The sequence below is a fragment of the Patella vulgata genome, chromosome 5, assembly GCF_932274485.2.
Source record: "Patella vulgata chromosome 5, xgPatVulg1.2, whole genome shotgun sequence".
Taxonomy (NCBI): domain Eukaryota; kingdom Metazoa; phylum Mollusca; class Gastropoda; family Patellidae; genus Patella; species Patella vulgata.
The window spans coordinates 66,146,653-66,161,239 of NC_065883.2; the positions used below are offsets into that span (position 1 = coordinate 66,146,653).

Sequence of the window (14,587 nt, forward strand, 5' to 3'; positions counted from 1 at the left end):
TGGAATTCAATGACGAAATGAAAGGAAATGACGAAATGAAAGGATATGGGGTTTAACGTCCTACTGTTCTGCTTCGACTGGGGTAATGAAGACCGACATACGCCATACAGTGTGCTTTGGGGGAATTTTGTTAATATCTGTCCAATTTCTAGAACTGGAAATGGAGACTGGTGCCCCAAGATGTATTATACTGTACCAAGTAGATACTTTGGCATTTCTCTATTCTATTAAAATGTATAGTCCTCCTTAACTTGTATTTCGATAAAACAGGAAATGTTTTTCGATAATAACTGTTAGTGTAATTTGGTGTGAGAAAGGATGTGGATGGGTGCTAAGTGTATAATGGAGGTTGGATGACCGAATGGTCAGCACGTTCGCGTTGTTTTTTAAGGTGTTCATTGAGTCAACTGGTGTGGTTTCCATTCCTCGGTTGTACGTGACAAGGAGTATGACGTTAAACCCCATTTTATGTTATTTCCTAACAGAAAAATAAGAATGAATTTGTATGCGGAGAGAAAATTTAAATTTGTTTGTATTTTTGTTCTCTCACAAATTTAGAGATCAATACAATTACATGTATATCATTTTAAATTTTACGGATTATTTATTGTACTAGATATAAATGCCAATTTTGTGCAAGATGGGTAAGATGCTGACTCGCTAGCCTGGAGGTCGGGTGTTCGATCCCTGCATTGGCCGAGAAAGTTCATCCATCGGCTATTGACATTATGTAAACATATCGATATAGCTTTTGTCGACAAGAGTGGTGAATTTAATGCGCCAAGTCGACTTTATTAAGTCGATATGTTGTAATATAACTCATGAAGTTGACATGTTTTAGTTCGATATGTTGCGATATTATTTCAATAAGTAATGACCCAAATACGCTTCCATAGGCCGCTAACAGCCAACATATGAAAACGCTCAAGTACTTGAGGAGTTTATTTAGGGAGATACAATTAGTTGGTTATATAGTGATTTACAGAAATTAAATGTATGCTGCGTGACTTTTTATGTAACTGTCGTGATGTCATGTCAAATTAGGCATATAATAGTTTATTTAAAATCCCCGAAAATGGGATACACAAGCTCAAGTAGGAAAAATTCTAGGGAATTTTTAACAACCAGAGTTGACTGGCCTCCACTCTATGTAAATAGCCACTATTTCATTATACTTGACTCAGTTATCAAGAGTTCTAGAAAGTTCGCTAGGATGTTTCATCTTGGTTCCCCTTATCAGTTTTCTATTCGTTCGGGTGGGAAGTACAAACGAGGTTACGTGTACACGGTGGCGTGCACGTGTCGTAATCCTTGAAAGTTGAAATCCGTTTATATTTTGCCTAGCGAAGGACAGTGATATGGCGTATACACCTCTCTTCATTTTCCCGGTTGGAGACAAAAAGTAGAACATTAAACTCCATTTCATTTTATCCCATCATACTTTACTAATTGGATCGGATTTTCTCTATCCTTCATAGAAAGTCTTTTCTTCCTCAGCAGCGACTTCCTCATCTTCTGTCAGTGCACCAAAACCAACCAAGGTCACAATCTGACCAGATCTGGATGGTAAATATTGATAATGTACGTACAGGCTGTATACCAAGGCTAAATCTATTTGTTAAGGCCAGCTCAATTTTTGTCAAGGTCGCTGAGATGTAAATAAGACTAGGACACGTAATTGTTGGCGAGATTGTAGGTTAGTAATAGGGTAAGCATTCGTGCTTGGTCCAGGTACAGGGTTAGGGTTGGGATTAGCGCTATCCCTGTTTATATCTCGTGACCTATGACGAAAAATTGATCCGACATTATCATTTAGCACTAACCGTATACCAAGAAGTTATAAAGTCATATATCACAATAGGGATCAGTCTATGTAAAATTTAATCATTTTATTTTGATTTATATATTTTGTGGCTCGGTCTCCACAACATGAAGATCTAATTACTTCTTAATGGGTTCCCTGTTGTGTTTCTAGTCTTATTCAATCACTTGGATTTTTTAGAACCTTTATTATCCAAGGAAAACGGTTTATTCATCACCAGGATAACTTAAATTTACCTTGTCTTGTCTGCGATATCACAGTAAGTGAACGTAAGCTATATCTCACAATCAGAAGGAAATTTAGATGGGAGGCTATGTCAAGCCAATGGCGTGGGTCGCAGAGCCAGGGCGAAATGTATGTTGACAAACAAACCAATAAAGGTCGTATAGATAGCCTACAGTTCAATTTTACCTGCACTGAACCTTGTTGAATTTTGTCTTTATATTTTGGAGTCAGCTCAACGAATAATTTACCCAGCATTTGAAATCCACATTTCCTCCATATAGCCTTGACTAAAATCCCCAAAATATATCTATGAACCCATTCTCCGAAACTATATAGTATATAACCATTCCTCTGGGATTGAGACCGCTGTGGAATTATACGTCAATATAATAAGCTACATGGTTTGCATCCCTATCAATAATTATGGCGAGTAATCCTACTAAAAGGACGCCCGGTTTCCTATTGCAATAAAGGTTCTTGATACAATACCATTGATCGACTTACATCAAATTTTATATCATTGGGTGATCACAAAGACAATATGATCAGTTAAATCATAGTAATAAATAATGTCTTTTGATCGGTCAGGGCGTTATCAATAGAGAGATGCGTAAGGAGGCGCTACTAGATATTAAACGTTTTGTTAGGAATAACTGGATTAATATCCGCTTCTAGTGTCTTTCCTAGTTAATTGAGTTTAGTTATGACACGTCAGGTAGCGCCAAATAAATGACACCCAGTAATGTCATTTCATAAAGGCGTAGTATGGTAATTATATTTGTTAATGAAACTACGGTATTATATTTATATAGGTCGTTGTTATAAGACGAGAACAAGACGTCATTATTTCACTCTCACAATCATTATGGTTAAACTTGATCTGGAATAATTTCACCACATAGGTAATATTAGTTTATAATTAAAATAACACTTTGCACCGTCCTATTCGGCTAGAAATTTTTAGACGGGGAGGGCGAAGCGATTTTGCCAAGATTTTTTTTATGAGTATAATTAGAACGCCACGCTAGGCGAAGCTATAACTTTCGGCATTATTTTGTGTTGAGTAAAGAAAATGGCTACCAAGCAGAAACAACCATTGCATAACGATGTGTACTGAGTCAAGTTTGATACATTGTTAACGAAGACATGCCTGTTCTTTTTTCGAATTCCAACTGCCAAGGGTTCTTTTACGTGCAAGTCAATGTGTACACGCGAAATTTATTTGTGTCCCATCCTAACGACTAGACACTGTTCCGCGCTATATCCACTACCAAGCGGAAACCACACCGTTCTTAATGGAAATGAAATGAAATGGGGTTTAATGTTCTAATGTTCAGCTCCGGACTGGGCTAATGAAGACGGGCACACGCCATACAGTATGCTACGGCCTACTCTTATATCGAATTCCAACTGTCAAGGGATCTTTTACGTACACGCCAATGTATACACGGGACCTCGGTTTTTCGTCCCTTCCGAACAACTAGACAGCTGTAACAGTTCTTGTCAGGCCTTTCATCCTGCATTACCGACAAGGGGGAACCACGCCGGAAAATCTGGATGAACTTTCTCGGCTAATGCTGGTATCGAACACCCGACCTCCAGGCTAGCGAGCCAGCGTCTTACCCACTTAGCCACCGTGACCCCCGTTGATAATGGAGACCCTCAGTAAATAGTAGAGCATAAATTACAAGCGAAACTATACTTCCGTCTAGCATTTCAGAGCTAAAAGTTAATCGCACAGCTATCATTAATCACATCAAGCCAGCCCGATTCTGTGCATTAATTTCTAGGGGCTCATCTTCTTTAAATATCACAGTGACCTGGTAGTTTGTTGTATTCGTGATTTTGCCACCAGATATACTCATTTTATTCGACACGCTAAAAACAATATTATAATAAATATTATTTGAAGTAGCATGCCATGAGACTGAGGGATATACTTTTCTGATGAATGCAAAAATGTACGCACGCGTTTTGTACAGCCAGCTAATTTCTAAACATGGATATTATCATGAGATTTCACTTCACAATTCCCCAGCTTTTTATTTTCAATTTAAAACTTTTTTCAGGACCAAACTGCAGATTAACTCAATAGAAATATCTTCCGCCCCCCCCCCCCCGATCGTTTAGTGAAACGTGTGTGGGCGGGACAATTCATACCTTGCAGGAAGAGAATTATTTAATAATAATATTCCATGCTAAAATAGTTTGAACTTAAATCAATCTTCGTCTTAAACACAATGGAAGTCGCATATTTTTATACCAGTAAGCAGCGATTCAAATTCTAACAAAGCTCAAATTGTGTAAACGTGTTCTTTCTATTACAGGCCTATGAATGCGAAATACAAAACGTGAAATATACATCACCAAATTTTTTTTAATTTTTTATATAAGTGCGTAATAAAGGCAAATAAAGAATGGGACTGTCTCAATTTGCTGACTAACTAGACAAGAACAACTTTTTTTTTTCTTTTTTAAAAAAACTTTTCGATTTCCATATCAGTACGTAAAAAGTCAACCAAAGAAAAGGACTGGCTCAATTTTATGACGACCAGACACGTTGCACAATTTGTTTTTTGTTAAAATCCCCTCTAGGTTTTTAAACACTATAGAGATGGTGCCAAATTAAACTATATATTCCAAATCAGGGCCATTGTTTCCTTTAAATTCCCCGAGAATACATGCGTACATGGTCTTTTCATTTTAATAAAAAAATAAATCCAACTCAGTGGGAAGAAATTTGCAAAGATTTTTAAAATAAGCTGTAATTATTGTCTCTTCTTTCCATCTCAAGAGTATTAAATACTTTTTAATATCCCTTGGTTTCAGGCTAGTTATTTGTTTTGTGTCCAAACAAGGTGCTAATCAAGATAACTTATCACCAACTTTCCAGTAGAAGAATACCAGAAATGACTCTAAAGAATATCGCGATCAATTAAATATTATCCCAGCTCCGGGGGGAAATAAATGAAACACAATATAAGTTCATGGTTATAAAGTCTGAGGGAGGAATCCTAGTTTAAAAAAGAAGAAAATTAATGTAAAAAAAAAAAAATCTTTGTACAAGGGTAATGACACCCAGGGGACTGAAAGAAACGAAATGGGGTTTAACGTCCTAGCTTTGTGCATAATTCGTGCTAATGAAGACGGACTGAAAGAAGTTTAATATTCATACTGAAAGACTTTTAATAAGCCTAATATAGAAAGTATGTATAATGGAATTGTTTTATGAGAAATGGGTGTAGATCTTATCCTGTGACATTTGTCAAAATGGCCCAAACTATCCTCTGCCACAGTAATCGAGTGATCATGGAAATAAAATTTAGAGTAGAATGTCCCGGGGTATGCAAAAAAGAACCACTCGGTTTCTCCGGGTTATCGCACACAAGTAATTATGCGGTTAGATACGAGACATGATTTTAACATAGAAGTGAGACGTAGGCTTTCAGAAGAAAACCCTGCAATGCTCTATGCTGATCCCTGGGTTGAGAGATCTCCAGTTGCGAGAGTCACGATTAGTTAACTGAACATTATTTCAATCCCACTCCCATTTGTATCTATGACACTTGACAGATTAGGTAATCCTATCATCAAATAATTCACTGCTATCAGCTGAAAGCGGTTGCCATGCAAGATAGCCCGCATTTTTCAAGAAATGTATGGGGTAATGTAGATCGCATCCTCTCATTCAAGATCTTATGATCCTTAACATATTTGTTATTTTTCCTCAGAATGGGGCAACAATTGTAACCCCTCTGGAGGACCTACGATTCCCCGGTTGTACGTGACAAGGAGTAAGGTAGCCTGTCCGACCTCGTGAGTTTTTTCGGGTCATCCGGTTTCCTCCCACTGCTAAAAATTGAACCATATGTTAGTCCGGAAATGACCTAGTTTGTGTCGAGTGGACGTTACCCCCCCCCTCTCTCTCTCTCTCTACGAACTTTTGATCCTTAACACATAGTTTAAAGGAGCTAAATCGCTAATATTTGGGACCTAGAAATTGACACAAATGCCTCGCAACGGATATAATAATGTAACATGAATATAATATATAAAGTGATTTTACATTAAATCGTTTCCGTTTTTACTCTAATTTCAAATCAGTTATGTTCGGCGAAATACGCCGAAGTCTCAATCGAATGGCAATCTCTAGTGTCTGGTTATTCCAGTCTACACCGTTAGTATTTATTGCGCATGTTCTCAAGATAAGAATATGATTCGCCGTTTGGCGGGTCCACAAGCTAAAAGCATGATATTTCGTATATTCAGGGGTCATAACCCAGACAGTTACGGTCCAACACGGTCCAATTCGAACCTCTGGGTGATCCACAACCTGGGTATTAAATACTTTTAAGGGTAGCGGAAATTTTTTCGGGCAGTTTCGGTTCGATTTTCACGAAATTTGCACTCAACCGTAATCATGGTGTAACGGCGATATATTTGAACGTTGTTTTTATAATAAAATAAAAACCGTGAGCTGTAAAGGGTTCACAAGATAAAAATAGAAGGTGGCGATCCTATATGCGCCAATATCTAAACAAACCGAGATCTTTCGTTTATAAACATACATTGTCAGTTTTATCAAAATCGTATAAGTTCGGTATCGCAGCAAACCACCATCGACTGTGTTTGCATGGTCAGGGATTTAGAAAAGGAATAAAGTTTCACCTCATTTACTTAGTAATTTTATTAGCCAGAAATAGCCCAGAAAGTGTCTCTAACGATCTAGACCCCGGGAGATTCCCCCCAATCAAGAATTGTTTGCGCCGGACCTGGAGAAGATATACGCGGGACAGACAAGAAACGTGTGCCTAGTGGGAGGTTAACCTGTGTGTATATAGGAGTTATTGTAATAAAGGCCTTGACAGTTAAAATTCAAAGATAAGTAAGCGGAAACGTATTTGATACAAATACGTCCTGATAACCGGGTGAAGTCAATGTTTTAATCATTGAAGTCAAATATATAACAAATAATAATATAAAGAATCTTACCGGCATTTAACCAATAAATTGTGTAAAAAGCTTTGTCAGGATCAAGTGAGGTTGATTGTTCTATTTCACGTCGAGCGCTCCAAAACTATAAATACACAATAAATACAAAAATAAAAGAGAAAAAAAAATCCCAATGGTACTTCAGTGGTTGGGACATTCAACTAACTAGAATATCTATTGTTCTACTTTGGATTTTATCGAGGTTGGGGCGTGCCTGCGGAGATCAACTGTATGAATTGGTAGTGCATATAAAATATCCTAGTTTCAATTCTAAAAAAAGTGCAGTGGGCGGAAGCTCGGTGTTTTGGATTAACATACCTCTCTCCCCCAGCACGTTCAAGGACTATATAAGGGGAGGTAATCGCTATTTCAGCTGTTAAAGCACGAATCCCGTCTTCAGTATAGCCTTGTTGGTGCAGACAAGTTGGACATTTAAGCCCCATTCCAATCCCAGTAATGGTGTCTATTTCGTCTGTACAGTTTTCCAGGTGTAGCTGTCGACAACTGGGATTAGAAGAAAACGTCAGTTCATATTTAAAGGTCCATTTTTCTAAGTCCACGCGATCTGGTTATGTCGGAAGAATTTGTTATTAACGTACCTTATACATACACAAGAATCGAAGTGTAAAAGATGCTGTATAAATTGAGATAAGAAGAAAATCCATTTTATTATGAAACAATGTTATATAGTCCCTAAAACCCTTCTGAACAATCTGACTACATTCTTGAAACATAAATCCTGAAAAATAGAAACCCTTTATTGAAAATTAGTTAATTAATCCCCCCTCGACGCAGCCTCATGGGGGAATTTTGAAACGAGTGTCTGGTCTATGGATTCGTGTACAAGGCGAAAGAAGATGTGATGCCATGCCATACCATACCTTCAGCGGATACATGTCTTGTGTACGAACATGGGACTTTGCTGGTTGCATATCCGACAAAATAATAGATTTGAGTAGATATGGCAATTCATCGACCTATAGATACAACTAGCTTTGACAAAACAGATGGCAATGGTACTTTGCGCTAGCTTAAATGGCTCTATTTTTTTGGTACCATGAAATAGACAAAAATGATTCTAACAGGACATTATTGATGTAATATGAATGTATGTAAAGTGTTTTATAATTCTTAAATAAAATGTTGTACAATGTAATTTCTAATAAATTATGTCCGGTGAAATCTGTGAACAGTTCTAATTGAACGACAGTCGTTTACGGCTGCTTAGAGCATTCTACACATTTTTTAAATTATTATATTATCGTTTGTGAATCAGCCTTTACTAATTACTTTGACATTGTGTTGTAGGATATGATTTTATCTATTCATTACAAAATGGCACCCGAAACCATAGGGTGCACGACTCGTATACTGATTATAAAATGTTAATTGTGTCTTAAATATTGGAACGTATGATTCTATAGTTTCACGGCAAGATAACAACATCAATGTTGATTGAAAGTGGTCAATATCGAATTCTCATTCGTGTTTTTAATTATGGAACATATTGAGTTAGAGACTTAGCTCCTTTAACATGGAAATAAAACATACATTATGCAAAAGCTAAATCTGCCTACCGCAGGTCTTTCTTGGACATTAATTAACTTATCCAGACCATAATCAACTCTTGATACCATCGTTACCCTGCGATATTTTATGACGACCGAGACTAGCCTAAAATTCAATGGCTAATATCTCTGTTCAGCGTGAAGCAATTTGACAGAAATTTTCATCATATTTTGTTTTCATTATCTATGTTATAACTGTCAGCACTTTATCTAATGTTACCTAATGCCCCTTTAACTAGATGAAATCAACACAATAATAATTACTATTCGCTTGTTTCGGATTAAATGTTCCAAACATACTGGAATGAAAGCATGTATACAGGATTGACACACAGTGTCAGTGCACACCAACACCCATAACATATTATTATTACTAACCTAGAAGCCACAAACTCATGAGTATTATTAATACTGAAGGCGATTCTGTTCTCAAAGGAAAATCATCTCCAAAAGGCCTGAAACCGGTAGAGTTGATAACCATTTCATATTTAACATGATCCGATGGAAATGTTGACTTGTAAGTTCTATCTTTAGATACACCTAAATCGACCAGAGTCGTAAACCCTACAAATGAGTAAAACGACAACATATCGGCACCAAATTTGACCATTGGGCACTTAAAACCATTAACATCCTGAAATAAATGTAAGTTATTAAACATACATGTCTTTCTTTAGATCTGAAATTGTATCTAAATTATTAATTAGACATTAATTAACTGATCGAGATCAAAATTAACTCTCGATGCCATCTCTAGCCTGTGATGTTTACTGGATTAGGATCCAATTTGCTAGTCAACTTTCATTCATGATTTAATCATGAAATGGATAATCGAGACTATATTTTTTATCGTACAGACTTTAGTAATGATGATCCAGGCTGGGTCGAAAATTACATCGCTAAATTCTCGGTTCAGAGTGGATCAATTTGACTGAAATTTTCAGCAAATTGCCTTTACATTATCTTGTTGTTAACTATTATGGTGAAAACTGCCAGCTCTTTAATCTTCCATAATGTATCTTTAAATCAAATAATATAGAACAATAAAAGTATAACACTTTCATTTATGAGCGACATTTGAAGGATTGTTAATCCCTTGTAAACCACAATATTGTGATTGGTGCATCTCTAAACGAAATATCAATCCAAATATGATTCAATTCCATTCATAAATGACAAAGATATCATGAATTGAAACTTTCGAATCCACCGTAGACGATACGTCCTAAGATATATAGAAAATATAGTCAGTTTCGCGGAATCATATATGGGACTCTACCCCTACGCGCAAGAGAATTATTGAAGTAAAATTGAACCATATGTTAGTCCCGATATGACCTAGTTTGTTTCGAGTGGACGTTCATACAAAATGTCCGATGTCCAAAATAAGGCCTATTGTATATTAACATAACAGCTGAGCAACTTGTCAACAAGGACAAAGAAATGGACATTCGGTTCCAGAGTCTGAAATCGTCTGAAAAGCCGGAGTATCAAGTTACTGACTGGTTTTAATGAAACTTGTTATAGAGTTTTAGGTTAGTTATATAATAAGACAAATGTTTTGAACCAAAGAAAAATATTTTAGACGTTATAATTTTTCTTACCTTGTAAATCGGTTTCAAATTATGATTGGTTAAATGTTTCAACAATCTCCGTTGACAACAAAATATAGGGTGGGATACAAACTAGAAATAACAGTTAAAATATAGTATAGAACTCTAAAAATAATTAGAACCGCTTAAAAGCAGTACTGATGTGTTTCGGTACGTGAGGTCACGTCAGGTCACGCCTTGTCACGTCAACGATACAGTTACATCATTAACTATTGGTATAGTAACATCCAATACCAATTAAAGTGGAAAAAACCTGTCATTTTGAACTTTTAATAAAACCGGAAGTTGTCAGTATATGCAAAGGTTAAGGGTCATTGATCGGCTAGGTCACCAGATAGTAGGTCAAAAGTAAAACCAAAGTCAAAGTGAAACCGAAAGTAAACAAAATCGAAATTGAAAATCGACTCCCTAAGAATTATTACCATTGTTATAGAGTCTTAGGTTAGTTATATAATTAGACAAATGTTTTGAACCAAAGAAATACATTTTAGACGTTATAATTTTTCTTACCTTGCAATTCGGTTCAAATTCATAAGCTATGGTAAAAACCGGGTTAATCCATAGTTCAAACAATCTCTGTTGACAACTAGGGTGGCATACAAACTAGAAATAACAGTTAAAATATAGTATACAACTCTAAAAATAATTAGAACCGCTTAAAAGTAGTACTGATGTGTTTCGGTACGCGAGGTCACGTCAGGTCACGCCTTGTCACGTCAACGATAAGGTTACATCATTAACTATTCGTATAGTAACATCCAATACCAATTAAAGTGGAAAAAACCTGTCATTTTGAACTTTTAATAAAACCGGAAGTTGTCAGTATATGCAAAGGTTAGGGTTCATTGAAAGGCTAGGTCACCAGATAGTAGGTCAAAAGTAAAACCAAATTCAAACTGAAACCGATGGTAAACAAAATCGAAATTAAAAATTGACTCCCTAAGAATAATTGCCATTTGGAGTAAGTTCAATACAAAAAAAAAGTTTTCGAAAATCAGAATCAAAATGGCGGCTTAATATCGATTTGAAGGTTTTTTGTAAAATCCAATACGGCGGCCAAAAGATTGAACATGTTATCGAACAAGTTCTCTGAAAATGAACTATTCATGTTCGGGAAAAATCCGGAAGCCGTCACAAAAAAATTTAACCTGCCATTTTCAAGGCATCATTGTGTTCCTTATCCTAACTAAGTTTCAACTCGATGCCTCAAATACTAAAGGAGATACGCCATCTCGAATGTCTTAAACATTGATGCTAAATCTAATGGACGAACTTCCAAATTTCGGAAAAACGTCAGTCAGAGCTCCTTTCGGGGATTCGTCCAAAGAATCCAAAAATGAAAACCCGACGAAGATCCATTGACACATAACCGAGATATGGGTAATCAGAGATTATTTATTTTCTTTCCCAGCCGTAAAACACTTCTTGTTTGTCAAAAAAGATCGATTTATATTTTATAACTAGTTGCACGGAGGCCCATAATATCTACATCGACATAATGTTTGAACCATGCACAGTGTTATCTGCAACTTCTGACTAAAATCCCCCGCCTCCTCTCTCCCCAAAGAAAATATATAAACAAAAACTCTTACGAAAACATTACGTGTTTCGTACCGAAACATTACTTAATTAGCTATATGGGCGACGCGGTGACTCGGCTCGCTAACCTGGAGGCCCAGTGTTCGATACTGGTGTGGCACCCTCTTATCAGTGATGCAGGACAGAGGGTTTGGCAAGCGAAACGTATAGTGGCTCGGATATGGGGACCAAAAACCGTGCACACATTGGCGTGCACGTAAAATAACACTTGACAGTTGGGATTCGATATGAGTGCACAGGAATCTGACCTTCTATCCGTATATATATGCATACACCATGTCGTACCAGACAATATATAATAAAAAACAACAGGAATGCAATGCCTGTTGAAAACTCGATCTTACCTGCTCTCGCTTCGGCTCGTTTTTTTTCAACAATTCGTAATGTCAGGCAACCAAACTTCTGTCAATTCACTCAGATATGTTTTTTCTTCAATCTAGTCGTTTTGATTTGCATAAATACTTCCACAAAACGATATCATTTCCACTTGTTTCCAATATTTACATCGTTTTCGTCCATTTTCATTTTGTCACGACCGCCATGCACCGACGTCACACAAATAGACGCATTCGACAGACCTCTTTTTTTTGTTGCTGGGGTTGAGGGATTCTACCGATATTCGCCGAATATATATAGACGTTTCACTGACGCATGAGACGACCCTACTCCTTATTATGTGTTAACCATTCGGCCATTTTAGTAGCTTTTCATGTAAGCAATTTTAAAATGGGAGCTAAAGAATAAAATTTGCCAATTTGTTTTAGTTTTTAGTACCGTAGCTTTTCATGTAAGCAATTTTAAAATGGGAGCCATAGGATAAAATTTGCCTAATTTTTGTGATTTAAACAATGTTTTTTTTTTAAATCAACTTTATAAATACGATATTATGTGATATCAATATAATTTTTAGTTCATCTGATTTAACATTTCGTATTTTAGAAACAATTAAAACTAATTTAAAAATTTCAATTCTGCATAGGCTAAGTAGGCCTACTATTTAAGAAAAAAACAAAACAATTATAATAAATAAATCGTCCATTCAATTTTGAAGGGCCTCAACAGAACCATTTGTAGTTTGTTGGATTTACCAAACAGCATTTTAAAAGAAAAAAAAACTTTATATATAGGCCTTTATAAAAAAAATCCTGCACATATTCGAGTATTGGCGCTTCATAAATTTAAAAAATAAATTCCAAAAATAAATTCATCTGATTTTCCACATGATGTTTTAGAAAATATGATAAATTTAATAGTCGGTTTAGGCTTGTCAAAATGCCGAAGAACAGTTATGAATTCCAGGAATATTAATTTTAAGGTATTTACCAAAGAACGGTATCAAATATTTTTTCCATAATTGTTTCTAAAATACGAAATGTTAAATCAGATGAACTGAAAATTGTATTGATATCACATAATATTGTATTTATAAAAATTTTTTCAATTACAAGACCTGTCACAGCTTGTGTCTCTGCCAAAGCCCTATGAAGTTGATTTTTTTTATAAAAAAAAACATTGTTTAAATCACAAAAATTAGGCAAATTTTATCCTATAGCTCCCATTTTAAAATTGCTTACATGAAAAGCTACGGTACTAAAAATATTAGGCAAATTTTATTCTTTAGCTCCCATTTTAAAATTGCTTACATGAAAAGCTACTAAAATGGCCGTATGGTTAACACATAATAAGGAGTAGGGTCGTCTCGTGCGTCAGTGAAACGTCTATACATATTCGGCGAATATCGGTAGATTCCCTCAACCCCAGCAACAAAAAAAAACGAGGTCTGTCGAATGCGTCTATTTGTGTGACGTCAGCGCATGGCGGCCGTGACAAAATGAAAATGGACGAAAACGATGTAAATATTGGAAACAAGTGGCGATGATATCGTTTTGTGGGAGTATTTATGCAAATCAAAACGACTAGATTGAAGAAAAAACATATCTGAGTGAATTGACAGAAGTTTGGTTGCCTGACATTACGAATTGTTGAAAAAAAAACGAGCCGAAGCGAGAGCAGGTAAGATCGTGTTTTCAACAGGCATTGCATTCCTGTTGTTTTTTTTATTATATCTTGTCTGGTACGACATGGTGTATGCATATATATACGGATAGAAGGTCAGTTTCCTGTGATGAGTGTAAGCCATAGAGCTGCTGTTCGGGCAAAATTTCTACACTGTATGGCATGTATCGATCTTTATTATTCTAGTTGGAGCAGGGCAACAGGACGTTAATCCTCACTTCATTTCATTTTAGTTAGTTACATAAGGATCGATAATTATCTGATCAATGATCAGTCGTAGGATATTTTGTTAGGGTAGGCCCGGGTGTCCTTTCCGGGATATTTTGATAATCAGAATATGATTTGGTCATGGAATTCAACCTAACAAAACAATAATTATAGCCGAGTAGCATTCAATGGTATTTGTGTAATTTGAGCTGGATCCCTAACCAAAAGGCCCCGAGTTCGACCCTAGTGTATGTTGGGAACGTTCCTCGTGCTTTTCAAGTGTGGTTCGATAAGAAACAGTAGTTGTTCGAATGGTATAAAAACCCGAGATCCCTCATAAACTCAGTCATGCACGTCAAATGGTATTTTGATGAACAGTTGTCGGGGGAAACCACTTTAGTTTAAAATTTCGATTCATCTTCATGGATTTGATTTTCTATACAGATTAAAATCTGATATATATTTAGAGCGGACCTCGTTAGGGCGGCTGCTTCTTTATCTTAACGAGATTACTCTCTACTTCCAAATATATATATATATATATA

General features: G+C 36.1%; 1 protein-coding gene across 1 annotated transcript in view; it reads right to left on the minus strand.

Moving 5' to 3' along the window:
- The window catches only part of LOC126820469 (short transient receptor potential channel 7-like), a 46,825-nt gene extending 39,064 nt beyond the window's left edge, over positions 1-7,761 (minus strand). Inside the window, exons 1-2 of the mRNA XM_056101449.1 lie at positions 7,639-7,761; positions 7,040-7,124 (exon numbers count right to left, since the gene is read on the minus strand). Of these exons, the coding sequence (XP_055957424.1) occupies positions 7,040-7,124; positions 7,639-7,704 (151 nt within the window). The 5' untranslated portion in view covers positions 7,705-7,761. The remainder of the gene's footprint in view (positions 1-7,039; positions 7,125-7,638) is intronic.
- Positions 7,762-14,587: the final 6,826 nt, after the last annotated feature.